General features: G+C 38.3%; 4 protein-coding genes across 8 annotated transcripts; 2 read left to right on the forward strand and 2 right to left on the reverse strand.

Moving 5' to 3' along the window:
• Positions 1–1,637: 1,637 nt before the first annotated feature.
• Positions 1,638–10,699, forward strand: LOC111798018 (protein ESSENTIAL FOR POTEXVIRUS ACCUMULATION 1). Of its 4 annotated transcripts, none has more exons than XM_087125355.1 (11): positions 1,643–1,825; positions 1,923–2,002; positions 3,053–3,205; positions 3,325–4,236; positions 4,321–4,450; positions 4,567–4,758; positions 5,293–6,087; positions 6,213–8,874; positions 9,126–9,370; positions 9,491–9,550; positions 10,060–10,699. In XM_087125355.1, exons 4-11 carry the CDS (start codon positions 3,370–3,372, stop codon positions 10,443–10,445), a joined length of 5,337 nt encoding a protein of 1,778 aa, XP_086981481.1. In that variant the 5' UTR covers positions 1,643–1,825; positions 1,923–2,002; positions 3,053–3,205; positions 3,325–3,369; the 3' UTR covers positions 10,446–10,699. The 4 variants fall into 4 exon arrangements, with proteins under 4 accessions (XP_023536730.2, XP_086981481.1, XP_023536731.2 ...); XM_023680963.2 differs by having other exon boundaries at positions 1,644–1,825; positions 3,053–3,141; XM_023680962.2 differs by lacking the exon at positions 1,923–2,002 and having other exon boundaries at positions 1,638–1,825; positions 3,053–3,141.
• Positions 10,700–11,976: 1,277 nt separating this feature from the next.
• Positions 11,977–13,338, reverse strand: LOC111798186 (uncharacterized). The gene is made up of 3 exons (XM_023681192.2): positions 12,919–13,338; positions 12,608–12,829; positions 11,977–12,177 (listed from the first exon to the last, which is right to left on the reverse strand). Exons 1-3 carry the CDS (start codon positions 13,138–13,140, stop codon positions 12,130–12,132), a joined length of 492 nt encoding a protein of 163 aa, XP_023536960.2. The 5' UTR covers positions 13,141–13,338; the 3' UTR covers positions 11,977–12,129.
• Positions 13,339–14,451: 1,113 nt separating this feature from the next.
• LOC111798023 (uncharacterized) lies at positions 14,452–19,373 on the reverse strand. The gene is made up of 6 exons (XM_023680970.2): positions 19,177–19,373; positions 16,648–18,398; positions 16,494–16,569; positions 15,657–16,018; positions 14,922–15,020; positions 14,452–14,825 (listed from the first exon to the last, which is right to left on the reverse strand). Exons 2-6 carry the CDS (start codon positions 18,349–18,351, stop codon positions 14,652–14,654), a joined length of 2,415 nt encoding a protein of 804 aa, XP_023536738.2. The 5' UTR covers positions 18,352–18,398; positions 19,177–19,373; the 3' UTR covers positions 14,452–14,651.
• Positions 19,374–21,481: 2,108 nt separating this feature from the next.
• Positions 21,482–23,954, forward strand: LOC111798554 (putative membrane protein At1g75140). 2 transcript variants are annotated; one of them, XM_023681787.2, is made up of 2 exons: positions 21,482–21,853; positions 22,100–23,954. In XM_023681787.2, exons 1-2 carry the CDS (start codon positions 21,835–21,837, stop codon positions 23,737–23,739), a joined length of 1,659 nt encoding a protein of 552 aa, XP_023537555.2. In that variant the 5' UTR covers positions 21,482–21,834; the 3' UTR covers positions 23,740–23,954. The 2 variants fall into 2 exon arrangements, with proteins under 2 accessions (XP_023537555.2, XP_023537554.2); XM_023681786.2 differs by having other exon boundaries at positions 21,482–23,954.
• The last annotated feature ends 3,466 nt before the right edge of the window (positions 23,955–27,420 follow it).

Consider the following 27,420-nt stretch of genomic DNA (forward strand, 5'->3'; position numbering starts at 1 on the left):
ATTAATGTAATATTGAACAATATATGGTTGACATATGGGAAGACTATGTTTAATAAATAGCGATATATAGTATACAGATAAGATTAGATGTCTTTTGATAATCGATACAACTGTAAATGTTGTGAATGATTAGATCTATGATATGCTCTTACCTAAACAATTAATTTATATATGATTGGAATGCAAAATATTTATTTTTTTTTTTTATATAAATATTTGATTTGATAATATTAATATTTTATAGGATAATTGTGATTCGACCTTTGGTTACGAATGAGTTATGAACTTCTACTTGTCAAGTTTGTGTTTTGATTTTGGGTCAAAGAGGACAATATCTGCTAGCGGTAGATCTGGGTCGTTACAAATGGTATCAGAGCCAGTCACCGGACGATGTGCCAGCCTTCTTGCTGTTCCCCGAAGGGATAGATACGAGATGGTGTGCCAGTAAGGACGCTGGCCCCAAAGGTGGGTGGATTTGGGGGTGGTCCCACATCGATGGGAGGAAGAAAAGAGTGCCTGCGAGGACGCTTAATATTTTATAGGTTAAATATAAAAGAAAAAATATATTAAATTTGAAGTGTTCATACGGGTCTTCCACATACTTCTTTATTGAAGGTCATAGAAACCAAAATAAACTCATTGAGTGTCATTTCAAGACCAAAACTCATAAAATATACGAGCTACTCGTGTCGGGCTAAGTGATCTACCACATACTTCTTTATTGAAGATCATAGAAACCAAAATAAACTCACTTAAGTGTGTCATTTCAAGACCAAAACTCATAAAATATACGAGCTACTCGTGTCGGGCTAAGTATCGTTCTTCTGTAAACAAAAATATATACCATTAAATTAAATTCAACGTGTTTGATTATGAAGAGCTAAACCACAAATCCCAACTTGGAAGTAGAGACTTAATGTTGTGGATAATTATGGGCAAAAAAAAATCAAACTTGAAAGAAGCATAGAGAATGATCACTAGCTTCATATGGAATTTGTGGGACAAGATTCGACCCCAAAATGGTCACAACTTGCCTCGGACCTAACCGAGCCCAGTAGTGTCGAGTTCACGTGGGCGTGCACTTCACATGTCCACGACCCAATAATCACATGCAGAAGCTTAATCAATTTTTCTCTTAACTCTACTGAAAAGGAGGAGAAAAACTCTCGGTCGATCCTCACGTAAATATATTACGAAAATGCCATCGAAGGTTACTTGACTTAATCTTCACTCTCTATACTTAAAATCTTGCTACACTTTTAAATCTCGAACTTACGCATTGGAGTGTAGTGTGACACCACATCGTACAATTTTTATTATTTTACACATCACATATGTACTTTCAATAAAATTTAAAATTAATTATCGATTAGTCATTTTTCTATAAAATTTGAAAATATAAATTATTATTAGTATTTGATTTTTTTGGGGTGTAATTAAGATTATTTAAAATAAAATGGACTAAAATAATATTTTAATTAAAATATATGGATTAAAATGGTATTATATATATATATATATATATAAATAATCAGTCGGGGGGACGACATGTCGTTTGCCAGTTAACCTAACGCCGTTTTCTCTGTCAATAGGTTTCGTTTATATTCTCACTGCAACTCAATTTTTGGCCTTTCACCTTGTCCTAAACGCAATCATCAGCGAAGGAAGAAAAAAAGGGTTTTCTTTGTTCTCTCCCGCCCTCTTTCTCTCTCTCTCTCTCTCTGATCCTTGTCTGCAACTTTCTACCGATCATCCATGGCTGGCCCCGTTGAGTTTGGTTCTCGTCCTAATCTCTCTGTTTCCAGTCCTCTCCATGCCGCCAATGGTATTTTTCTCTCTATTTTGACTTACTTTGAGTTCCGCCTTCCCCTTTTTAATCATCTCATTTCTTGGTTGCGTTCTTGGGGTTTTGTACTGTTTAGCTTACCCTAGCTGACGGCTTCTCACTGGCTGGATGTTTTTGGTTTAATGTTGTCTTGTGGATGACGGCTTCTGCACTGATGTGAGTTAGGGCTTTTGAGTATTTCGATAATGGTATCGAGTTTTTTGGGTTGCATTTTTTTTTTTTTTTTTTTTTTTGCTTGTGGGTTGAATGAATGAAGGAGTTTGAATGCTATTGGTCATTGTTGATTTTGAGATTTGGCTCTTGGTTGTAGATTTCCGTCCTTTTGTTTTTGTATTGGTTTTTTTTTTTGCTTGAGGTTAATGAAATTTGGACTTGGAGAACTGAAGTTGGAAGTTACTGTTTGTCTAAAGCTATTTGTACACGTTGATTACAGAATTTGAGTTGATATTAATCACTTGGATTTTAGATGAGAACTTGGATTTTTTCTGCAAATCGTCAATCCTGTTGGTGCACGTTTGCTGAAGGATCTGAAAATTTCCGTATCCCTCCTTGCTATCCATACGAGTTGGGACTGTAAAATGCGCGACTGATAGTGAATATTGGTGTTCTTCGACGTGAGTTCTGGAAAAAAGAAAAAAGAAAAAAACACCTCATCTTGATGTAATACACGTGTTGTAAGAACAGTGGCATGTGGCGGGATTAAGTTTCAGCTGGAACTAAGCCTTTTCTAATATTTTGTGATGTGTGAAGTTAGTTTTGAAATTTATCTATATGGATGATGTTGCATATGATATGATTCTATTTGAATGAGTTTCAATTGCGGTTTCACAGCTGGTGTCCAACAAATGATGATTAGTAACTTACTTGAACACAAACTGTTGATACATGTGCCTGCAGCCATTGGACACTTCTGTATAGCAGATGATGCTACTGTTCGGCCATTGGCGGACCCATTTTACTGAATTTAAAATTTGTTTTTTGAATTTGGGAAAAGGATTTTTGATGAAAGTGAGTTGCGTCTACAGTATTGCATGAAAGCCATGTCCTATGGTGCTTGGATTAATTTAAATTGCAAATCTTTTGTAAACTTCTTAAATTGAATGTGACGACTATTTCTGTTTAGCAATTACTGATTATAATGTTGCTTATAAATTGTAAAAAATTTTAGGATGCGGGTTGACTAATTTTTTATATATGTTCATGCAGATGTTCAGAGATCTGAAAATCCTATTCCTCTTTCACCACAGTGGCTTCTGCCTAAGCCTGGGGAGAGTAAGCATGGAATTGGAAGTGGGGTGTGTTGTCTGAACTTCGACACTATCGTTTATCTATACCACCATCTGTTTATGATACTTAACTGTAGGGAGATATTTGAGCTTTCAGTTATACAGTGAATCCTCTATTAGTCAGTCATAATATGTTAACGCTAGGTTCATTCCCTATAATTCTCTGGTCCTTCTTAAATCTTTATATTGCAGGAAAACCATGTCAGTCATCAACCTGCTCATGGAAACCGGGTGGACATGATGAAGGGATCAGAGAACTATGAGGATATGAGTGACATACAAAAGAGAAAAGACGTTTTTAGGCCATCCTTGACTGATACTGAAATTGGTAGGCGTGACCGTTGGCATGACGAAGAAAGAGAAAATAATTCTTCAATGCGTAAAGATCGTTGGAGGGATGGTGAGAAAGAGGTAGGTGATAGTCGTAAGATGGACCGTTGGACTGAAGACTCGTCCACCAAACTCTTTAGAGAATCTCGTCGAGTCCCATCAGAACGCAGGTCTGATTCAAGCAATCGGGATAATGTTCATTATGATCAACGACGTGAGAGCAAATGGAATACACGTTGGGGCCCTGATGATAAGGAAACTGAAGGCTTTCGTGAGAAGCGGGTGGACTCTGGAAGAGATGGTGATTTGCATCTTGATAAAAATTTCTCTCACGTGTCCAATTATGGGAAAAATGACCGGGATGGAGATCATTATCGCCCATGGAGATCTAGTTCCTCTCAGGGTCGAGGTAAGGGAGAACCCCCTCACCATCAGACCCATACTCCAATCAAACAAGTGCCTACATTTTCCCATCGTGGACGTGCAGACAACACACCTCCTACCTTCTCCTCGGGTCGTGGAATCATCAGTTCTGGTGTAAACCCTACAAATAGTATTTATTCATCTTCTAATTCTCTTGGAGCTTCCTCTGAGAGATTTGGAAGAGAGCCTTTCCACTACAAATATAGCAGGACAAAGTTGCTTGATGTTTTCAGGACTACCAATCTGACATCACAGCAAACTCTGAAAGATGGATTTGTGCCAGTGCCTACTCTTACGCTGGATGAACCATTGGAGCCTCTTGCTCTGTGTGCACCAACTACAGAAGAAATGGTAAAATGTTGTTAGATACTGTTGTGTTTGGTGTATGTACTATAGCTATCTAGCTATTTGAATGGCATCTTTTGTTTTTCTTAGAATTTCTTGAAGGGGATTGATAAAGGGGAAATTGTTAGTAGTGGTGTACCTCAAGTATCAAAGGACGTTCGAAACTCATCAGAAAATATGCAGACAAGACGAACAAAACTTGGTGTTTCACCTTCCCCAGGTCTGAAATGCTTCCTCTTAATTGTTTGATTATGGTATTTGGTTCTGCGTTCTTATTAGAAAAAAATTGTGGGGTGTGGTTCACTACGAAACCTTGGACCATGTTTGTGTGAGCAGGCAACAGAGAAGATTTACCTCATGGCTTTGATGATTACAATGATGATAAGGATGATAGCACCGCTAAACCAGGTCACACAAACTATTCAGAGGTCTCTACCGAGAGGCAGGTGCCTTATCGTAGGCCCCAGTCAAAAATTGAAACCATTCAAGAACGCATGGCACATGCTAGTAGCAAGTTCAAATCTGAAGGTATGTTACGCCTTAACTGGAGGATATAAAAAGTTCAGAATTTTACTCTTCCTACCTATTGTTCGATGTGGTCCGAACCGATAGACCCATTGTTGAAAAGATCTTAGTTGGAGGAGGTTTTCCTGAGCTCCTTTTGGGACTACCTTTCTTTATTCTTTCTTTCCATCAATAGAAAGCTTACCATTTGCCAAGAAGAGAGAATTAATGAAATAGCTGGCAAATTGTACAATTTCGATAATGTATAGTAACATGGTCTTGAATTTATCCCCAGGTCTCCATGTTTCTGTTTCTAGATATTTAAATTTCTATTTTCCAGTTGGTATTACTAATTTAATTCGGGGATGTTCTATGATATATCTCTCTTTATCTTTTAACTGCTGTGTTTTGCCCTTGGTTTTTCAATTTTGTTGGTTTTGTCGGAAATGTCTGTATCTGATCATGGAATGTAACCCTTGTTTTTTGAAATTCAATTTTTCATGGACTGTTGTCTCTTTTGTTTCTGAGGATGTTTGTACCATGCTTGTATTTGTGCAGGTTTCAGAGAAGATGACAATGCTATGAGTAAAGCAGATGAGGTGCCTGTCAGTAGGGACTCAAGTGTTAAGGGGGGTACCAATGTTCATCCTGACAGTTCGTGGAACGCCTCATCACTTGAGCAACCCCGGAATACATCCTTGTCTGACTGGAGAGATAATTCTAATAATATTAGCTCAGGAACTTCTGACAAGGGTTGGCTACAGCCTTCAAAGAGTCTTAATGATGGGTGGGGAAATAATCCAGCTACTCCATCTTATCCAAAGGACAATTCCAAATGGCAGTCTGGGGAAGAATCTATCATTAGAAGGCAGATTTCAGGGATTTTGGACAAGGAACAACTAGCAAGAAAATCTGTTCAACCTTCTCCAGAGGATTTGCAATTTCATTACATTGATCCTTCTGGTGCAATTCAAGGCCCATTTAGTGGGGCTGACATTATCCAATGGTTTGAGGGTGGGTATTTTGGCTTAGAGTTGCCTGTCCGTCTGGCAAATGCACCAAATGACGTGCCATTTTCAGCACTTGGTGATGTCATGCCTCATTTACGATCTAAGGCCAAACCACCACCAGGATTTAACGCACCAAAGGCTAATGAATTTGCAGATACATTAAGTAATGCTAGTTATGGTAGCTTGGGAAAACTTCATACTGGTTTGAATGAGATTAATACTTTGAGGAATGAGACAAGGCATAAACATGGCCCAGCGGTGGAAGCTGAAAACAGATTTTTGGAGTCACTTATGTCTAGTAATAAAGGTTCTTCCCCTCTCGAGAAGGGTGCCTTTTCTGAAGGTCTGTTCTTATATGTGAATAAGAAAATTATTATATCACTTTCCTTCAAAGTTCTTATGCACTGTTATAATTCTTGTTGTAATATCATAGTGGAATCTAAATTGATCGTGATGCTTGATGTATAGGTGTGCCAGGATATTTTGGAACTAATAATTTGTCTTCGTTGGGAATGGACAATGGGAACAACCTTTTCCTGTTGGCCAAAAGAATGGAACTTGAACGGCAGAGGTCTTTGACCAATCCTTATGCATTCTGGCCTGGAATAGATGCTACTTCCAAGGTTTCTAAGCCGGATATTAGCCTAGATGATCCAATTCAGCAAGCAAAGCTCTTGTCTTCAATCATAGACCAATCTCGTCAAACTGCTCAAAGTGCCGACATGTCAGCCATTCTACAAGGCTTGTCTGACAGAGCACCTCCAGGCATTAGTGATGTTGCTGGCTGGTCAAAATTTGCTTCACAGCATGCTTGTGATCCTCTCCAAAGTAAACTTGACTTGCACCATGATCTTAACGTGCCTTTACAGGCACCTTTCGGTTTCCAACAGCAGAGATTACCACCACAAATGTCCCTGGCAAATGTATTGGCTCAGGCTACTGATAATACTACCTCAACTCCAGATAAGTTTCTTCCTTCTAGCTTATCTCAAGATCCACAACTGATAAGTAAATTGCAACAACAGCATCTGTTGCAGTTGCAGTCTCAAGTGCCCTTCTCTGCACAACAAATGTCGTTGTTGGACAAACTTTTACTACTTAAGCAGCAGCAAAAACAAGAAGAGCAACAACAGTTATTACAGCAACAGCAGTTGCTCTCCCAGGTTCTATCAGAGCATCAGTCACGTCAGCATTTTGGCGATCCAGCTTTTGGACAATTACAGGGCGCTCCAATATCTATTGGAAATGCATCTATTGATCCATCTCAAGTTCAGCTATCACGAGAGCAGTTACAGATTGGTTCGCAGAAGCCACCAAATGTACTAACTGATCGTGCAACTACCTTCGGGAATATAGCTCTGCAAGTTACCCAGGGAGCAAGTTACAATGTTAATTCGGAAGATCCGTCCCTTGTTGTCCCACACCAAATGTTTGGAAATGTTGTTCAGCAAAAGAGTTGGAATGCTGCTCTTCCGGAGCAGCTTAATGATATTCATCCAAAAGATATGTTACCAGGATCTAAATCAAACGAGGATGTGAATCTTGTACCAACTTCATCTGACAGCGACACTGTTAAAGCTTTGGAGCAGATATCAGAGGATGTACCAAGGGTGGACGCAACTGTCACATCTATTGCATCTGATGTTTCAGTAGAACCTCTTCCTCTCAAAAATGATGAAGTCTCAGTTGCTAGACCACCAGCCGAAGTTCGCGATATTGAAATTCCTGTTCCCATTAGTGTACCCGTTGTGAAGGTTGAAGATGCTAGTACGCCTTTGGAGAAGCTTGAAAGGAATGTATGCAAAGATGATACCTCCGTGGAGACGGAATCGAAAAATGTTGAAGCGCAAGAACCTAGAAAATCTTCTGATAAGAAGACCAAGAAGCAAAAATCTTCAAAGTTGCCTCCCTCTGACCAGGCCAAGTACTCTAAGAATTCTGCTATTCAACAGTCAAAGCAACCAAAAAATGGTAAACCAGAAAATGATTTGAAATTAAAGGAAGATAATCTTGTGGGAAAATCAAGTGATACGTCATCCTCTCCTCAGAAGACCAGGGATGGGGATGCCAAAATTTCCCATGTGGATAGTCAACCAGCCTCTGCTTGGAATGATAGTGAAACTGATCAAGTGAAGTATGACACCAGACTAATTGGCTCTGATTCTGGGCTTAACTCACAAATTCAATCTTGTCAAAGAGCTTGGAAAGTTGCTACGAGTTTCAAGGCAAAGTCGTTATTGGAAATTCAGGAGGAAGAGCAGAAAAGGGCACATATAGAACCTGCTGTGTCAGAGATTTCAACTGCTATCAATTCTATGAGTTTATCAACTCCTTGGGCCGGGGTTGTGAGCAATTTGGACCCAAAAGCTTCCAGAGAAACTCATAAAGATTCTATGAATTCTGAACCAGTTGAGAAACATGAAAATTTATTGAACTTGAGGAGTAGAAAGAGTCAATTGCATGATCTACTGGCGGAAGATGATATGGAGAAGTCTGGTGCAGGTGTTGTTCGCGTTTCTGACTCGATTCAGATTGCTTCTTCTCCTCAGGTCGTGGCCACACAAGCAGAACCTATGGATGACAATTTTATTGAGGCAAAAGACACCAAAAAGAGCCGTAAGAAATCTGCCAAGTCTAAGGGCGTTGGTATAAAGGCCTCCTCTTCAGTCCCTTCTGCTGATGTGCCTGTTGGTTCAAGTCCCATTGAGAAAGTGAAAATCTCCCGCCAGACACAGCAGGAGAAGGATGCAATGCCTGCCATTCCTTCGGGGCCTTCTTTTGGTGATTTTGTTCTATGGAAGGGAGAAGCTGCGACTGTGGCCCCTGCACCAGCATGGTCTAGTGACTCTGGTAAGTTCCCCAAACCCACATCTTTGAGGGATATTCAGAAGGAGCAGGAAAGAAAAATCTCTGCTGCTCAGCATTCACATCAAATCCCCACTCCGCAAAAGGCTCAGCCAACTCAGGTTGGTCGTAGCAGTAGCAGTAGTACTCCTTCCCGGGCTCTTTCTGCTTCTTCCCCATCGAAGGTTGCATCATCCCCCCTGCAGAACACTCCTTCTCAGTCAAAGTATGGAGGTGATGATGACCTATTTTGGGGGCCCATTGAGTCGAAGCAAGAAAATCAGCAGTATGAGTTTTTTCCTTCGCCAGCTTTACTCTTTTATCAGTGTCAATGCTACTAATGACCTATTAGTGGCGCCGCCTCTTTGAATCTCGTAGTCCTTTGTTGAATTTGAACTCCTCTCTTTTTGTTGCCCACCTCATCTGGGTCAGGGTTTTAACTTTTGTGTATACTTGACAACATTATAGATTTCTTTTCCGTCTGTGTTGCAATATAATCCTGAATTCGAAGGAAATAAAGTCATATTTCTGTTTCAGGGTTGATGTCCATCTTGGGAGCCATGGAAGCTGGGGAAATAGAAACACTCCTGAAAAAGCAGCAGCAGCAGCAGCTTCAACTGGGTTGTTAAGCCGACAAAAATCATCTAGTGGCAGAGCCGACACAGCTTCAACTGGGTTCTTAAGTCGACAAAAATCATCGAGTGGCAAAGCTGATTATCTTTCACCCTTGCCTGCACAGTCGTCTCAGAAAGGCAAACAAGACACAGTTACCAAGCATTCAGGTCAGTTTTTGATGGGTTGTGGTCGTCTTTTCCCAGGGTTTGTGTTTCTTTTTCATTACTTTTTCTCACAAACTCCTTTGGGCATGTATAATAATCAAAAAAAAATTCCTCACCTTGTAGAAGCTATGGACTTCTGCGATTGGTGTGAGCGTGAATGTGTAAGGCTCCTTGGGACTAAAGGTATATTTCCCCGACAGGACATTTTCTTGTGAATTTTATTGTCTTTTTTCCTACTAGAAGATTGCTTAATCATCGGGAAACAACTTTACAGTTTTCCTATAAATCTTTAGTAAATGTTTGCATAAATCTTTGTAGTAAATGTTTGCATCACTAGTAACATTTTTCCTGCCTTTTACAGCTTTTCAAACTTTCTTTTTGTCCATCATTTTTCTTATATATTTGAAAACTTTTGAGCATGAAAATACTTGAATATATAAAAATCTATAAATATTTCAATAATATATAGTTTAACGCACCTTTGTTGTTTCTCCTTTTAGAAAAAAACGCCTTCATTGTTTCTATGTCTTCATTCTTTTTTAAAATTATTGGATTATGCTTTATGTTTAAGCAAAAATGATAATTGTCTAGCGTGGCCATTCTTAATTTTTATGTTATTTTTCTTTTGCTAGTAATTAAGAATTGTTTTGCTATCTTTTATTAATGGAGTATCAACCTTTTGCCCGTTCTAGACACAAGTTTCCTGGAATTCTGCTTGAAGCAATCAAGATCTGAGGCAGAGCTGCTTTTGATAGAGAACCTTGGATCATATGATCCTGACCATGATTTCATCGATCAATTCCTCAATTACAAGGAGTTGCTCCCAGCAGATGTTCTTGAAATTGCATTTCAAAGTCAGAACGATCGGAAGGTATTTGCAGTAGCTGCCCGAGAAGTGAATTCTGGCCATGCTGGTCGAAATCTGGACCTGGATGCCCCCGTTGGCGGTGATGGGTCCGCAAAGGGTGGGGGAAAGAAGAAAGGAAAGAAAGGGAAGAAGGTAAGTCCATCAGTTTTGGGTTTCAATGTAGTTAGTAATCGAATTATGATGGGTGAGATTCAGACCGTTGAAGATTAGGATAGCAAGAAAGAGGCTCTGGTGGCAAATGTAAATACATGACATCTAACTTTCTGTAAATGGATATTTTTGTACCTCTACCCACCGTCCCCACAGAAAAACACCACAGTGATGCAGCAGCAGTGACTATTTCGTCTGTCTGCTCGACGATTTTGACAATTAATTGTTCGTCTTCCTAGGTTTGTTATTCGGTCTGTCGAAACATATTTTGAGCTGGATTTAACCTAACCAAGGTAATTTATTCTTGTGTTTTACTTTGTTCTTTTTTCTGGAGATGGGATTCTTTGGCATTTCACAGTAAAGTTTAAGCTAATGCATTATTGGCCACAAGACCCTTGGACTACAAAGACGTCGAGTGCTGCAGCACCGCCACCTGGTACGTTCAGTTGTTGAGGAATGAAAGTTTAATTATTGAACGTCTTGTGCATAGTTTGATTTCTAATATGGCTGATGACTACTTTAGACTAACAAGCCGTTGCTAGCTTGAATTACTGGCCAGTCTCTCGACGCCTTTGCCTGCCCCATGAATGCCATTTTGTAGGGAATGGTGCACCACTAATAGACTGATAATGCTTGATGATGACCCTTTTTATAGCCCGGCCTAGTCTATTGTGCATTGTATTAGATGTCCTCCACTGGCACTTAGAAAAAAAGGCTATATTTGATAGTGTTGGTTGTGTAGGAGCCTTGATTTGAACCCAACTACCAAATTGCCCATTAGTAGATACAGAGAAAGGTCATGTGATATGTTGTGTAAGAGCCTGAGCCTTGCTTAGCAGGTGTATTCGTAGTCGGGTTTGAGTTAGGTTGATTGTAGTTAGGTTCGATACAATCAAGACGATTCTATTCTTTAAGAATTTGTTAAATTTAACTAAGTTTAGTGGAATGATAGGCTTAATTAGACCATACAGATTCGATTGAATAGGATAGTAGTTTGTATTTAACTCTTCGATCCATGTGTAGAATAGTTCAATGTTAAGATTCGAATCAATTAGTTTTGAATGTGTTATAAATTCAAGTTTAGTTTATGATTCGAGCTGGTCTTGTTCAATTAGTCTACCCGTACTGGTTACTTCAACCAATTGATCTACTAAACCAATCATGGGGAATTAGTAACTCTCAACCTTTTGGCTCTTCATCGAGGCCTAGCTTGTGGCATAGCAAAATCAACCGAGAGCACCTTAGTATACAATTGTGCATAACTTTCTAGGAGACGATAAAGCAGTCTTAATTCCATCTTTATTCAACGTTTTACTTCTCTGTCGATAGCATCAGACATAAACTGACCGAACCTCTCAACTATGTTACTTTATTTAGTAGGTCAGCAATATTTGGCATATATTCTTCACTTCCAAGTCTGAATAGGTTGACTTATATGTTCATATTATTCTGCCATAAACTACACAAAACACAAGATCTGAAAGCTCTAGTACGACAAATTGTTCTCAGAATTCAAAGCTATGTGACAAATGGTTTGCATGTGACCAAAAAGCGTAGGCGCCACCTTCATAACTATGTGAAGAAACAAAGCAAAAGAAATAACCATTGACATTGGATTGGTATGGTAAATTTTGTATATTCCATTGTTTTTTTTAACATAGCATACAGCTTTAACCACATAAATTCAAGGATCCTCCCAAACGGAACACACCCCCATGGTTACCAACTTAGCACAGCGCTGCAGCTACTCAACCATTGGCCTTTGTTTTGAGCTTTTCAATCTGTTTTCACTCTGCAAATCACAACCCAAGTTGATATTATTCTAATGGGCTTAAATCCACCGCTAGCCATTGTTTAGCAGATATTATCCTATTTGGGCTTTAAAACGCGTATGTAAGGGAAGGTTTCCACACCTTTATAAATGGTGTTTCGTTCTCCTTTCCAATCAATGTGGGATTATCATTTTAAAGGTCCATCTTCGATCTCGAAGAACGATCGATATTTGAACCCATCCTCATAATGATTTGACTTGACCAAAAAAAAAAACACAAAAGGAGTAGATCTTGCTGCAAATCTCAATCTCTAAAACCCATTTCTTAAATTTTTATCTTTCGAGTTGAAGAACTAACTAAGAATCATTTTCATTGGGAGACCCATGTTCTCAAAAACCAATTCAAGAACATTTTTAATCTCGGGGATTTTAAGGTGAAACAATGGCTAACCTTGGATTTGGTCGGAATTGGGTCGACTTGAAGAGATCGCAGAGACATTCTTGCGATCTCCAAAAGTGCAGCATCACGAACGGCAGGAACATCACCGATCAAATCCTCGTACGCCGCTTCAAAAGCCTCCGACCAGAATCTAGGCAACCGGCCGCCGCCGCCGCCGCCGTGGGTGTACAGATTCCACATATGGCGGACAACCCTCTCCCGCTCTTCAACTTCCTAGTAATCAGCAAAAAAACAAAGCCCTAAAACACCACAAACAACTGTAAAAACAAAAACCCACAAAGGAAAACGGCTAAAAAGATCACCAAAATATCAAGATCATCAAAGATCGGCTTGTGGGGGCCGTCGTAGAGTTTGGCGAAGGTTGCGGCGGACCATTTGAGTGAGACGGAGCCGGTGAACATGGACCAGAAGGCGAGGAGAAGAATGGCAGCCAAGGCCCAGAACTTGTAGCGAGCCTTTCTAGATAGGAAACATGGGGTCTCCTTGTTCAGAGCCGCCATTGTCGGTGAAAGCTCGGATTTCATTTTGTGGTTTGTGGGGTTTTGAGTGTTGGGTGAACAGTAGAGTGAGAAATTAATGGAGGGTGTTGGCGTAATGCAAATGGGAATTGGAAGATGAAATTGAAAGACCCTTTTTATTGGGAATTTATGAATGGGTGAGTCAAAGTGAATGGGACCGACGCCATGGACAGAGCTTCCTCTGCAAAAGGGACCCAAGTTGGTTGGGGATGGCGGTGGAGCCTTTGGAGAATCAAAATCTGAGCCGTTGATTCAAAGATTTAGCAATGGGAGTATCCCTTTTTTCAAATATATTTTCATCTATAGTTTGCTCCATGTATTCATTTGTTGACTCGGATGTCTACAATTCTTTCCTACAAACGAGGTAGTTGAGTTGCAACCTATTGTTGGATGACATTTTTAAGGTTGAAGATGTCCATAAAATGTTGTTCAAATTACCACGGTAAACTTAAGTTGCAGTTAATATCACATCAAGAAGAATAAAACTTTAATTGTTCTTGTATTGTTACAAATTTTAGGTGGATGATAATCTAGAGTTTCGTTAATGTTTTTAAGACAAATTATGTTTTATGGTCCTGAAAGACAGTTAAACTTAGAAAATGTAACTTGGGTCTAAAAAAATACCCTAAACTTTTTAAAAGGTTTCAAAAATAATAATTTTCAAAAGTTTCGTTGGTACATTTTTAAAGTGTCAAAGATACTTTTAAACTTTTTAAAAAATTCAAAGATACTTTTAAACTTTATTTAAAAAAAAAAAATCAAAACACATTTACAGATAGTACCACATCTCGAACCTACTCATGAACTTTTAAAAGTAATATTTAAAAGTTGAGAGATAATCTATGAAGTATTTGATAGACACTCTTGGTTCGTATTAATCAAATTTCATAAAATTTATAAGTATTTTTTAAATACTATTAAAAATTTTAAAATATTTTTTAGACAAAAAAAAAATATATATATATATATATATATATATATATATATATATATATATATATATATATATATATATATATAGTATTTTTGAAATACTATAAAAATTTAAAATGCTATACATAATAATATTTTTTAGATTTTTTAAGAAATTTTTTTAAAAAATATTACTAAACTTTTACAAAGTTTATGGTATTGTTATTTAGGCAAAAAGACAAATTCTGACGTTGACCTGAGAGGTATAGAACCATAATTCAAACCTACTCCGTTTTTAAAGTATTTTGTACAAAATAACTCATTTTAAAAAGCACACAAAACAAAATTGGTTGATTCACATTACAATGAACACAAACCCCCAGATTTAGATTTGCAGCGAGCAACAAAGAAAACATTCACAGATTCATTGCAGCATCAACCGCGTTCATATCATTTTCTACAGATTTCAGAATCATTTTGTCTTGATCTGAGGAAAAATGAACAATAATAAGTTATTTCTTCTAAGGAACAACTACATGGTACATGGGAATTTACAAGTAAAATCTTACTAGAAACCAATGATCCAATAGGCTTTTCGAAGTTACTCAACTGATACGTACTTTTTCGGGACTGGTTTCCACGGAAGACTCGGCGTTCATGTCGTCCTCGAACAACCTAACTTCACAAAGCTCTCCACCAGCTTCATCAGCAAATGTAATCTTCCTCTTCAATTTCTGAACTGAAGTTGGAGAAGCATTTGAACCATGCCCACTTGTTTTCTGCAGTTAATTGTTTGATAGTTAGAGGAAGCAAAATAATGCTCTAATGGATGTTTTCTTTCACTTTATGTTGCAAGATTATGGTGAAGAACGTACCATTATTTTACAAAAACGGTTACAGTCCCTCGACATTATGGAAAGCCATTTCTTCGCACTTGCTTCCGCTTTCGTTGCATCGGCGATGGCTGTTCTCACCTGTCGAAATACAGAACAGTATATGAGAGGACAGCAAAAACGTCTTAATAAAATGAGCAAACTTTAGAACTATCAAATAATTGCTATATTCATTCTGCATAATGTGTATTACATGAGGCCAAGTTCTCTACAAGTTAATACAGGAATGATCAATGTCCTCAACGGACATAAGCAGCACCCAATTAAGGTAATGGGATGGAAATTCTATTGAACGGGATTGACTGCCCGACGAAAACCTCGAGAAGTGTAATAAAAAAGAATTTCTTCCAGAAATAGTTGCCAAAGCCAAGTGCATGATTAGGTTAAACACTTGGCGTGTAGGATGGAAACTAACATCATACATCCCATGCAACAAACAGTTAGGGAAAGGGGAGAAAAGGATTAAAAGCTTAATGAAACACGTTCCCATATGGTAATTGATGCCAAATGCAACTAATAATCAAGATTCTCCAAAGATCATGTTCAATTATTATACAAAATGGGTTTGTACATGAAAAGTGCAAGGGAACAGGAAGGTTTTTATATTCGTCGATGAAGCTGACTGATTAAGCGAGAGTTTAAGTTCAAAACAGGTAGGAAACATTTGCAATAAGGTAATAATAATATAAAGTTGTGTTCAGACATATATTTAGTTACCTCATCCGTGTTAAACTTGTAGCTTGTAGCTTTGTTGCCTTCAACATGAATTCTGTCTTCTACAATTGCTTTCATTGACTTTAACTGAGTTGTAAGCTTCAGAGCAAGACACTCTATGTCCTGCATCTGTCTTTCTGTGAATGCAATGGCACTATCTGAACAACTCTGGACGGTAGAGCTTCTCATGCTAGCATGAGCATGAGAAGCTTTAGTGGTGTTTGTTGAGTGAAGACTTCTCTTCTTTGATTTCCTTGTATTTAGCTCGTGATATGTATCGGAATACACTCTCTTCATCTGGTCACACCCTTCAGCTGTGCCAACCTTGTACTTAATTTGTTTGAAATATGGTTTGCCACCGCATGCTAAAATGAGAAGAGAAGAATGAGGAAAATAGAAAGGAAAATTGAAAAAACTGCTCCAATTGTCATAATTGTATTCTTTGAATTTCACTAGGATTTCAAATATGCTTATAGAAGTAAACTATAGAACAAAAGAATTAAGTAAAAATAAAAATTATCAAATGAACCCACAATTTTTTTCCACGAATTAATGCCATTATTCCCTAGTAAAACATGTGTTGAAGGGGTGAGAGATGAGACTTGCAAAGCTTTTAAGTAGTTCATAGTTTTACCAGAATACTTCCCCTTTTAAGTCCCTGTGCTCAATTTGGCATTTTTTTGTCAAGAAAATGTTTTTGCATTCTGTTTGATATGGGGTTTTTAGCTTGCATATTAAGTCATTGAAAACAACCTTTTTAAAAATTATTATAAAAAAAGGCTTAATATGGGAATTCCAAACCATGTCCCCTAATAACTAATGTTTAACTTCAGAACTTACTTTTGCATTCTTTATCTTGTAACTGCATAGACTTCATAGCCTTGGACAATCTTTCCTGAGATGTTGGAGAAATGGTCTGAAAATGAAAGCACAATTATATAAACAACCTCCGCATAATTTAAACCAAATATTACAAAAATAAGATTTAACTTACTGTTCTCGTTGATAGCAGCCTTGTTGGATGACGTTGAGGTTCTTCAATTTGATTGAATTTATCCGTAGAACCATTGAGATGAAAATCTGGTGAAGTATTTCTTTCTGAATCAGAACAATCAGACATTTGTGGTTGTTTCTCCTTAGCTGGGCATTCGTCAATAGATATAAAATGCTGATCAGGAATTAAGTTACGATCACTGATAGAATTTGTTGAAACACTCTCTCCATGATCAGGGCTTAAGTTACAATCACTGGTAGATTTTGATGAAATCCTTCCCCCATGTTCAGAGCTTAAGTTACAATCACTGGTAGATTCCGTTGGAATACCTTTTTCATTATCAAATGCCAACCTGTCTTTATACCTATTCTCGGTTAAACGTACTTCAGCTCCAAGACTCATCTCTGGGAGTTGGAGGCTATTCAGATCAGCGATTCCATTCAAATACGTGAAGATTTCACCATTAGTCGGACATATGGCCTCATCTGTAAAGGGTTTACCTTCTGAAATATGAGTGTCAGAGAACTGTTCCCCGGTCATGGAAATTGCTGACATATCTTCACTATTTTTCTCACATATGCCCTCGTGTGTAATGGATTTAGCTTGTGACATATGAATGCCAAGGCACTGCTCCTCAGTCAGGGAAATAGCTTCTGATATGCTATCATTGGATACAAAACTTGGGGTACATTGTCCCTCCATAGTCTCTGATGCAGGAAAATCTGAATGTTGGGGTTTGTGTACCTCCAGGTTATCTTCACTCACACACTCAGTGCTAGATTCCCCTACCATCTGAAGAGGTCTGGATTCATCACCTTCCACACTTTCAAGAGATACACAGTTTGGAACTCCATATTCAGCTTCTTTCTCAGATGCTGTCAACTCTAGACCGAAAAATAATTCATCGGTTCCAATAGGCCCAGAACTCAGACACGAGTTTACATTTTCATCACAGAGTAGAGACAACTCATCCGTAATGCAGTTTGTGTTTTGGATTTCTGTCACATCAGTTTCAGGAGTTTCAACTTTAATGTCCACTGGGATGGCTAGGTCTGAACTAGATGGAAGGAGATCCTGATCAAGATTGATTGGATCAGAATTTTCAATTGTTTGGCCGTGCAGTGAGCTAGTAGATATTTTGCTTTCGTCACATTTGGTTTTCAATTTTTTGCGTTTTGAAAGTTTGGATTGCCAGATGCTAAGAGCAACATCAAGATCACTATCATCCTCATCTGATAACAAGCATGAATGATTTAGTTCTCGTCTGGAGCATGTTCTCGGCTTTTCCTTGCTTGAGTCAACAGAATTTGACTGCCTCAGCTTTCTTTTCTTGCAGCTTTCCATCATCTGCTTTATAGTCATGCTATCAGCTTCTACATCACTCTTTTGTCCTTCAGTATCACTATCACCTTCACGGTCAGAATCAGAAACTTCAGGCTCATCATTGAATAGTTTTCTTTCTGCATAAAGAACTTGGGTTTCCATCTTCGATTCACATCCATCACGAATATTTCCTTCTAAACCTTCTCTTGACCATCGTGTTGGGAGTGATTCTTGAGCTTTGTCATATATAGATTCATATATGTCAGTAAGCTTCTTAAATACCATTGCAGGCTTTCCACGGTTGATGTTTAAAACTTTAGTCATCATACCCCCTTTAATGGCATGGATATGATGAAAATGACTGAAACTTCTTAACTCCATTGGATAAGTATAATTCTTCTCCTTCTTGAGCCAAGATAAGGCGTCTCCTGCAGAACAAAACACTAATTAAGTAATGGTAGCAATAAATTCATCAAGACAGCACGATTACAAACAAAGAAGAGAAAATTGAGGGTCAAAGAACTTAGGTCCACCGCTCAAATCCTACCAATTTTCTGATTCAAGGGAATTTTCAATAAAACTTCTCCGGAATGAGAAAATAAAGAAGAAGAAAAAACAAACATTGGAACAATCGAGTCCAATGTAGATGAAAACCTTTTGGCCTCATTGCACAATATCAGATTATTGATGGATAAAGAATTGACACATTTGTGAAAATCACCAAGCAGTCCGTTAAAGAAAAATCCTCGTTCATAAAACTATCGACCACCTCAAGTAAATCCTCCACAATACATATTCATAATTTATACTTTAAAAATAAAATTGTCAAATCTAGATCTATACATTAACATTACTCGACCAGTTGAATAGTTCTTTTGGATAGGAAACCCTCGTTTTCACTAAAATAAACAGCGCCAACTTAACCATGGACATTAGAGAACTACAATCGTAGACTTTAGAGAAACATATTCCGAACATCCAAAAAGTCTAAAATTTAGCAGGATATGAGAATAACGAACGTTATCAACAACTCATCAAAAACCCTAGATCCCAAAATAAACAAACAAAATAAATCGATACATACACTAAAAAGAACTAATTCAGCTGAAGATGAAATAAAAGGAAATTTCGCAGATCTGAAAATGGAATCGGCCTCCAGCTATCCAATCAACAGTACGAGAGAAGTAAAAGCAGAGATTGACTGACCAGTGATAGAACTCTCTGAATCGCCGGCAGCGGAGCTGAGAAACAACGGAAGCGGAAGCAGATCTAGCAGGGCAGACCAGCGGAAGAAAATGGCGGGAGAGAGATCTAGGGTTAGTTCAGTGAAGAGAGAAGAAATACTAGGGAGGCTTCAGTTTCGCGCCAATTCGTCTGGCGGGAAATCGAGTAGAGTTAAACTAGAAAAAAAGAAAAAAAAAAAAAAACAAGAGCGAAACCTCCTTTTATAGCGTCCCGTTGCGCAGATCTGGCCCGTCCTTGAAAACCCGTTATTTCAAATTTGACCGTTGATTTTGTTGACCGATAATCAACCATAACTTTTTTTATTTAAATTTTATTTTTAATTAAATGGTTAATATTGTAAAACATCTGTTTATTATACATATATACATATATACACGCATGATATATGAACCAATGTGAATGAGTGTAAGCTTCGTGATCCGAATACGATTGGTGTTGACCATACTGGGCTACTGTGATAGCAAGAGAGGCCAGGCAGTGACAATTGAGAGGTTGTCACTGAGCATTCCTAGTCACACGAGAAGAGAGGTCAAATGGCAAGGCCATACGCTCGTTTGGCTCCTCATGGAGTATAGCTCACATCTAAACATCTGATTGGGGAACGGGGCAACGCCCATGAAGTTCTGCGTGGAAAGGGAAGGCCTACCAGACCGTATGTCCATGGGTACAAGATTCTTCGAAAAAACGCAAACTGACTCATATATATATATATATATATATATATATATATATATATAACCCTTAATGGCTCGACATTCCCCTATGACACGGTCACTTATTGCTTCTAAAAGTGGAAGACTATCCCCACTTATAAATACAAGTCATTTCAGCATGTTCGGTCTTTATTCACATGTATCCTATAAAATTTTCATATAACAAAATCGCTGAGAATTAGTTAAATAAACCACGCTTATGAAGTTTCTATAATTTAACCACGGGAAAGAATATTAACCTTGTAGGTGCAGTAATTTTCTAAGTCTTTTAAGTCATTTTTAGTCATTTTATCTATTTTATCTGGTATATCATTATTAGTTTAAGAAGCTCATGAAACACATTAAATATGATCTTTATGTCTAAGATAATTAAATAATACGTGTCAAAAGAATATGATGCCACGTATGTCATGGAACATGAAGATAACTGACGTGGCCAAAAAAATATATCATTTATTCCCTGTTTTATGAACTTATTCCCAATTCTTCTTGCACACGTGGATAATCTTTAAAATAAGTTAATATCCAACCTGGCAAAAGGAAATTGCTAAAATTATATGTATATATACTTTTTCATAAATATTTTAAAATTATTTTTTAAATATGAATTGGTTCGAATATTAGATAAAACGTCAAGGTGGTAGATCGTCATTTTTTCAAATTTAATTAAAGGAATTTTATTTATTTTTCTCGTTGTTAAAATTAGGATAAAATAAAGTTTTTAACTAACAACAATGATAAAATTTGTTCGAAAAAAAAAACACACGTCTAACAAAACTCGAGGCAGACAGCATGCACTGATTTGAGAGTCCGACCCAACCAAGTCGAGGAGGCCCAATTTTGCCTCTTCTTCTTTGTTGGGAGATTTTTCAAAACGTCGTAACTCGTAAGGTTGAATTTAGTATTTAGAGACGTTTCGGAACCTTATTAAAAAAATAACCTTTAGATCCAAATTATTCTAGAACTAAAAAAAAAAACGAGAAGAAATCAACCCAATAGCAAATTTTGGAACGGGTTACCTCGATGATCAAAATTAAAATGAAAGAAAACTTGTTTCTAAACTCATGATTCGAATCACTCTATAAATAGTTTGATCAAGACTAATTGAATGACTCTAGCATACAAATCTAAACACACATTAGGCTCGCATGACTTAAACATATTAATAAAATAAATTGTGTCGTACTATACTAAGATTTCAATTTTTTTAAAAAAAATTAAAAATTAAAAAGTTTTACAGCTAATATTGCAACAATCTAAGTCATCCTAATAGATTTGTCTGTTTTGGTCAATTGTGTATTGCGGTCAGCCTCATAATTTTACGTCTATCAGAGAGCTTTCACGTCCCAGTAAAAATATTTTAATATAGATAAATAATTTATATATATATATATATTAACGATAATAATTTATAAGGATCAAGAGTGTCGGTGTTATTTTAAAAAGTTTATAGGTATTTTTTAAATATAATATTAATATTTAAATTTAAAAATAATTTAAAAATAAAAAATTAAAGGATATTAATAAACATATAATAAATCATTGTTATGCGTGTGGATCTTGTAGAGGAGACCAAAACTTGACGAAAGTAAAAACCGCCCCCTTCGTCACGTCAACAACGAGATGATCGGGAAACAAGAACATGATCCAAACATTTCAACACTGTTTCAACTGAGATCGCCGCCGAAATCCACAAGCTATTGGTACAGTTTCCATCTCAGATTTCGATTATCACTGCACTCTTTTTCAATCCGCAATTACTTTTCTCACGAATTCGTCCATAAGAAGCAAAAAACCAACCAATCAAAGGACAATCCAGTTCAAATTTTGGGCGAAACCCTCGTGGTCTTAGATCCAAGTCCCCTGTAAATGGCAAGGTATTGAAGAGCTTCTCCGAGCTTCTCCAATGGCGAATCCGCGTAAAGGCAAGCTCCTTTTTATCTATTTTCTATTTGTTTTTGCTATTCCCCGTGTTTCTAGGGTTTTTGTCTGCAATTCTAGCTCCCTTGAACTGAATCAACCTGAATCTGATGTCCCTATTGAAATTAGACAGCATGTTTTACTGAAAAATCTTGAGGAGTTAGTGAAAAACCTTAGCGATGTAGTTTCTAAATTGGAGAAGAGATTATCTGATATTCCCACGAAATTGAACACTGAGGTTGGTAGTTTAGGCGGTGGAAAAGGACTGAGTGACGGCGGAGATGGCGGTTTGGATCATGGAATTCAAGATGGGGGTGGAGGTAGAGCTGTTACTGTGACAAAATACAGTCCATTTTGGTCGGAGAGGTTCCATTTTTTGTCGGCTGTGAAGCTGGATTCTGATGCTACTTGTATCAATGTCCTGCCCCTTAGGGATTTCGAGGGGCATAGCAAGTATGTTGCGGTAGGAGACGAGAGAGGGCGAGTTTATGTTTTTATGAGAAATGGGGATGTTGCGGTTGAGCTTCGTACGGTGTCTGATTCGCCGATTACGTCGTTGCTTTCGTATATGTCTGTTTATAAGAATGAGACCCTTTTGGTTACTGGCCATAAGAATGGGGCGATCTTGATGCATCGGATTTGGGAGAGATCGAATGGGGAGGAGTTGAATTCGGTTTTCATGGAACATGTTGTGGAATTTGTGGGGGAGGATGATTCGCCGATTTCCATCTTGGAAGTGCATTATGTTGGGAGGATTAGGTACATTTTGTCTTCGGATGTTCGGGGGAAAATCAAGGTTTTTAGAGAAGACGGGACGGTTTATGGTTCGGTCATGCCTATGAGTAGGCCAATAGTGTTCTTGAAGCAGAGGCTCTTGTTCTTGACCGAAAGTGGCGCTGGCTCGTTGGATTTGAGAAGTATGAAACTTAGGGAGTCGGAATGTGAGGGATTGAATCATTCTCTTGCTCGAAATTACGTGTTTGATGCCGTGGAGCGATCGAAGGCGTATGGTTTTACATCAGATGGGGACTTGATTCATGTCTTGTTGTTGGGAGATATACTGAACTTCAAATGCAGGGTTAGATCGAAACGGAAGTTCGAGCTTGATGAACCACTAATCTTTCAAGCAATCAAGGGTTATTTGCTTGTTATCAGCAATGAAAAGGTTCATATTTTCAACGTATCGTCGCAGCATTACGTTCGAGTCGGTGCACCGAGGCATCTCTTTTCTGCTGGTCTAGACGAGATCAGGTCATCTTTCTTGAATTATCAGAATATGGATTCCAGGTCTGGAGGAAAGTTTATACCGTTAATATCGAGCGACCATGAGAAGCTCGTGGTTCTTGGACTTGGGGGTGGATATGTCGGATTGTATCGCTCGAATCTTCCGATTTTTAAAGGGGAGTTCAATACAGTGCTATGGACAAGCCCTGTTCTCTTTTTCATTCTCTTTCTGTTTGGAGCTTGGCATTTCTTTGCAAAGAAGAAGGAGGCGCTCACGTCCTGGGGACCGGATGACCCTTTTACTGCAACTTCACCGACTACCGGAGCTCCACTCGGAACTGGATCCAGCGAGCGAGCATCTTTCATTGACGCTCCTTCGAGAAGTACTGATATGATGGATCTCAGAGGTGGTGGTGGTGGCCTAAGAGGACCACCGCGACGTTATGGTTCTCCTACAGGGTATCCTAGTGGGGCAACGAGTTCGTTTAGGCCAGCTACGACAAGTGACCATAACTCAAGACCAGCTGCAGTTGATCCAAATTATCGAGCAGCTTCGGAGTTAAAATTCAGGGGCTCGCCTTTAGAACCACCGGGATTTCCGAAACGACGGGAGCCTCTATTTGCAAACAATCAGGTGGTCAATCAGGTGGTGGATGAAAGCAGTTGAAAGAAAAATAGGTATCAGCTAGTAATCTTTGCTTCAAAGAGTTTTAAGTTCCTAAATCCTGTTACTTTTTCCGTTTTAACTTTTTCCCGATTGCTCGTTTGCTGGTCGGTATGAACGGTTTGATCGTGCAATATATCTATATCTCTGTCTTGTAGTTTGATGCAAAGGAAAATAATACAAAAAATTAGTGAAATAATGCAAGTTTCGTTTTGAAATTATTGTCCCCCTTGGCAGTTACAAATGGTATCAGGTTAGATACCGAATGGTGTGCCAGCAAGGACGTTGGGTCGCCAAGAGAGGTGGATTGTGAGATTCCACATTTGTTGGAGAGGGGAATGAATCATTCTTTATAAGGGTGAAAATCTCTTCTTAGTAGACACGTTTTAAAATATGAGGCTGATGGCGATACATAATAGGCCAAAGCAGACACTATGTGCTAGTGGTGGGCTTGGGCTGTTACAAATGTATTAGAGCTAGACACCGAGCAGTGTGCTAGCAAGGACGCTGGGTCCTCGGGTGGATTGTGAGATCCCACATCGGCCGGAGAGGGGAAAGAAACATTCCTTATAAGGGTGTGGAAACCTCTCCCTAATAGACGTGTTTTAAAACCCAAGGCCGATGGTGACACGTAACGGGCTCAAGCGGACCATATCTGCTAGCGGTAGGCTTGGGCTATTACAAATGGTATAGGAACTAGACACCCGCGGTGTGTCAGCGAGTAGCTGGGTCCCCTGGATTGTGAGATCTCACATCGGTTGGAGAGATGAATGAATCATTCCTTATAAAGGTGTGGAAATCTCATCTTAGTAGGCACGTTTTAAAATATGAGACTGACGGCGATACATAACCGGTCAAAGCAGACACTATGTGCTAGTGGTAGGCTTGGGCTGTTACAAATGGTATCAGAGCCAGACACCGAGAAGTGTGCCAACGAGGATGCTGGGTCCCCAAAAGGGGCGAATTGTGAGATCCCACATCGACTGGAGAGGGGAACGAAGCATTCCTTATAAGGGCGTGGAAACCTCTTCTTAATAGATGCGTTTTAAAACTTGAGGCTGACGATGATACGTAACGGGTCAAAGCGGACAATATCTGCTAGTCTAAAGAAGTCTACGAATATTATAGACAAGTTATATCGAAACGAGGTCTCGGTATGCACGCACTCACTCACTCACGACTGCAACAGCGACCAAACCGAGTCGAGTTTTTCATATAGAGTGAAGGATTGTGAGGTGAAATAGCAGGATGGGAGGCCCACGGGCTGGCTACATGAATAGCATTATTGGAATCAGGAAGAAAAATATCAAAAAGCAACTCAAAAAGTTGATCAAAATTGTAATGATTATCACTATGTCTCATCCTTTTCTCCTTTTTTATCACTCACATAATTTATTTATTATTATTATTTTTTTTTTTGTTAAATAATTGTTCGCACGAGAATCGTTTCAATAATATCTCTTAATTTCTACTTTATTATAGGTTCGAGAAACAAAGAGAAGATGTGTATTAACGAGATATACAGCAACAAGAAGGAAAATGATTGAATAGCGGAATTTTCGAAAGCTAAAGAATCTATTAAACACAATATTGAATGGACGCACAAAATTAAAAATTTATAAAATATTAAATATGTCAGTTATAAATGCTACTACCCCGGAGCCCTGTGGCCTGAGTGAGCTATCCTCCTGGCACATACGTGTGTCACAGTGTGGGCGAGCGTGTTGAGACGAGTGTTTCGGGCGACTTCCTTTGAAATGAGTTTTTCAAGGATAGTATCGAGCGGCACGAGTGTGCCGGTATTGCGCCCTAGCCTGCGTGTTGGAGGTTGCTACATACACCCGCTATTCGGCATGATATCCATAAATGACATGGCATGGACACAGGAGGGCAAATGCCTTAATAGAACCCAGATGGATGAATGTTCGGGAAGTCTTGATGAGATGAGCGACACGCGGGCCCGTTCTCGATGACATGACTGAGTGAGTTACGATGGTACCCTGAGACTCGGGATGAAGTCAAGACATATGGGCCATGTCGATGGAGATCGAAATGACAAGATGAGACGCGATGTTGCATTGAGAAACCTTGGCCCCAAGCAGAGACAAGGTTGAGCCGAATGACTTGGCCTAGTGTAAGTCGGATGTGTCGTAGACGATTAAACATACACGCACAGACGGCGGTGTATGGTCGAATAAGCTTGAATTTCGCACAAATAATGTTCGATTGACGAAGACAAACCTCGCCTAAGGTCCAACAAAGCCACAAAGTTGGGGCGAAAAATATATATGGGGCTTAGTTCCCCTTAAAGCTAGTTGTAAGTATGTCAAGATCACGACCCCGTGCGGTAAAAAATGTAGGACGGGGACAATGGTTATTACTAAACTAACCATAAGAAAAAAGTGTATGCCACGTCATTCAACCAGAAAATTATTACCCAATAAAAAAAAAGGATAAAGTTATTGTGATTTTCGTACCTCCAAAATTACTATAAAGTATTAACCCCAATCTTTCACCTTTTCCATTTACAATTTCCAATAAATATAAAACACCCAAATTATTTACCACTAAAATTATGAGTTATATATATATATATATATGTATATATATATATATAATTTTTTTTCTCAACAAACTTAAAATAAATCATAAATCATATTTAATTATTTGTAAGATGACGCATAAGTAACAAAACATTTCTGATAAGAGTATGAGAACTTATCATCAGTAGACGCATTTTAAAATTATAAAGCTGATGACGATACACAGCTAATCGAGGTGAACAATATCTATTAGCGATGGTTAATCAACATTAATCTTTACGAGAGCATAACAACGTAAATAAATTTTTACCTTTTTACTCTAATTTCAACTTAGAACCCTCGAGAAATTAAAATTATTTTTAGAATTGAATATATTTGTAACAAAAAGTAAAATATTAGAATATCTAAAGGCTAAAAATGTAATTAACAAAATATAGAATTTAAGATAAAAATTAACCCACACCCATTAAAAATGAGAATCTTGCAGGATTGTTCATATTAGTTAAGCCATAGCCCCATCATTTCACCCACACAAAAAAGGAAAAATGGCATCTTTAAAAGGGAAATGTCGAAAAAGCCCCTAGAGTAATTTTTATTAATTATTATATTTATTTTTTTTGAAAAATAGGTTATGTCTATTTTCAGTAGCTGTCCTCACTTCCAAATCCAGACAAAAAGGGATATTTATTTACCTTTTTGAGCGTGGAGTTATTATCACATGTAACCAAACCTACAGTATTGGATCTGTAGCCTTTTCTACTTTAAATCTGACTCCTCTATTTATCAGATCTGAATCTTCGTATTTTTACACGTGGCGGGATTCTCGCTAGCCACTTGTCCTTCTTTTTTTTGTACTGTAAGGTACAATGTTTACGAATCATTCGCCCCGGATTGTCCCCGTGACTGTTTTTTTATTACCGAAACTACCCCGCCGCAGCCGGAACACGTGGTTTCACTATGAGGGTGTTAGTTGTAATTTCACATTCGTTAACATCCGTTTGATAATCTTCTGTTTATAGTTTAAAAAAAAAATAAAATTAAAAATAAAAACTTGATTTTGAATTTGGCTTTGACTTTGAGCAAGGTTAAGGCTATGGTGGTCAGGTCGAGGTTAGCGTGGTTGCGGTCAAGCCTAGGGTGG

This window comes from Cucurbita pepo, chromosome 7, assembly GCF_057944985.1.
Source record: "Cucurbita pepo subsp. pepo isolate OVF chromosome 7, ASM5794498v1, whole genome shotgun sequence".
Taxonomy (NCBI): Eukaryota; Viridiplantae; Streptophyta; class Magnoliopsida; order Cucurbitales; family Cucurbitaceae; genus Cucurbita; species Cucurbita pepo.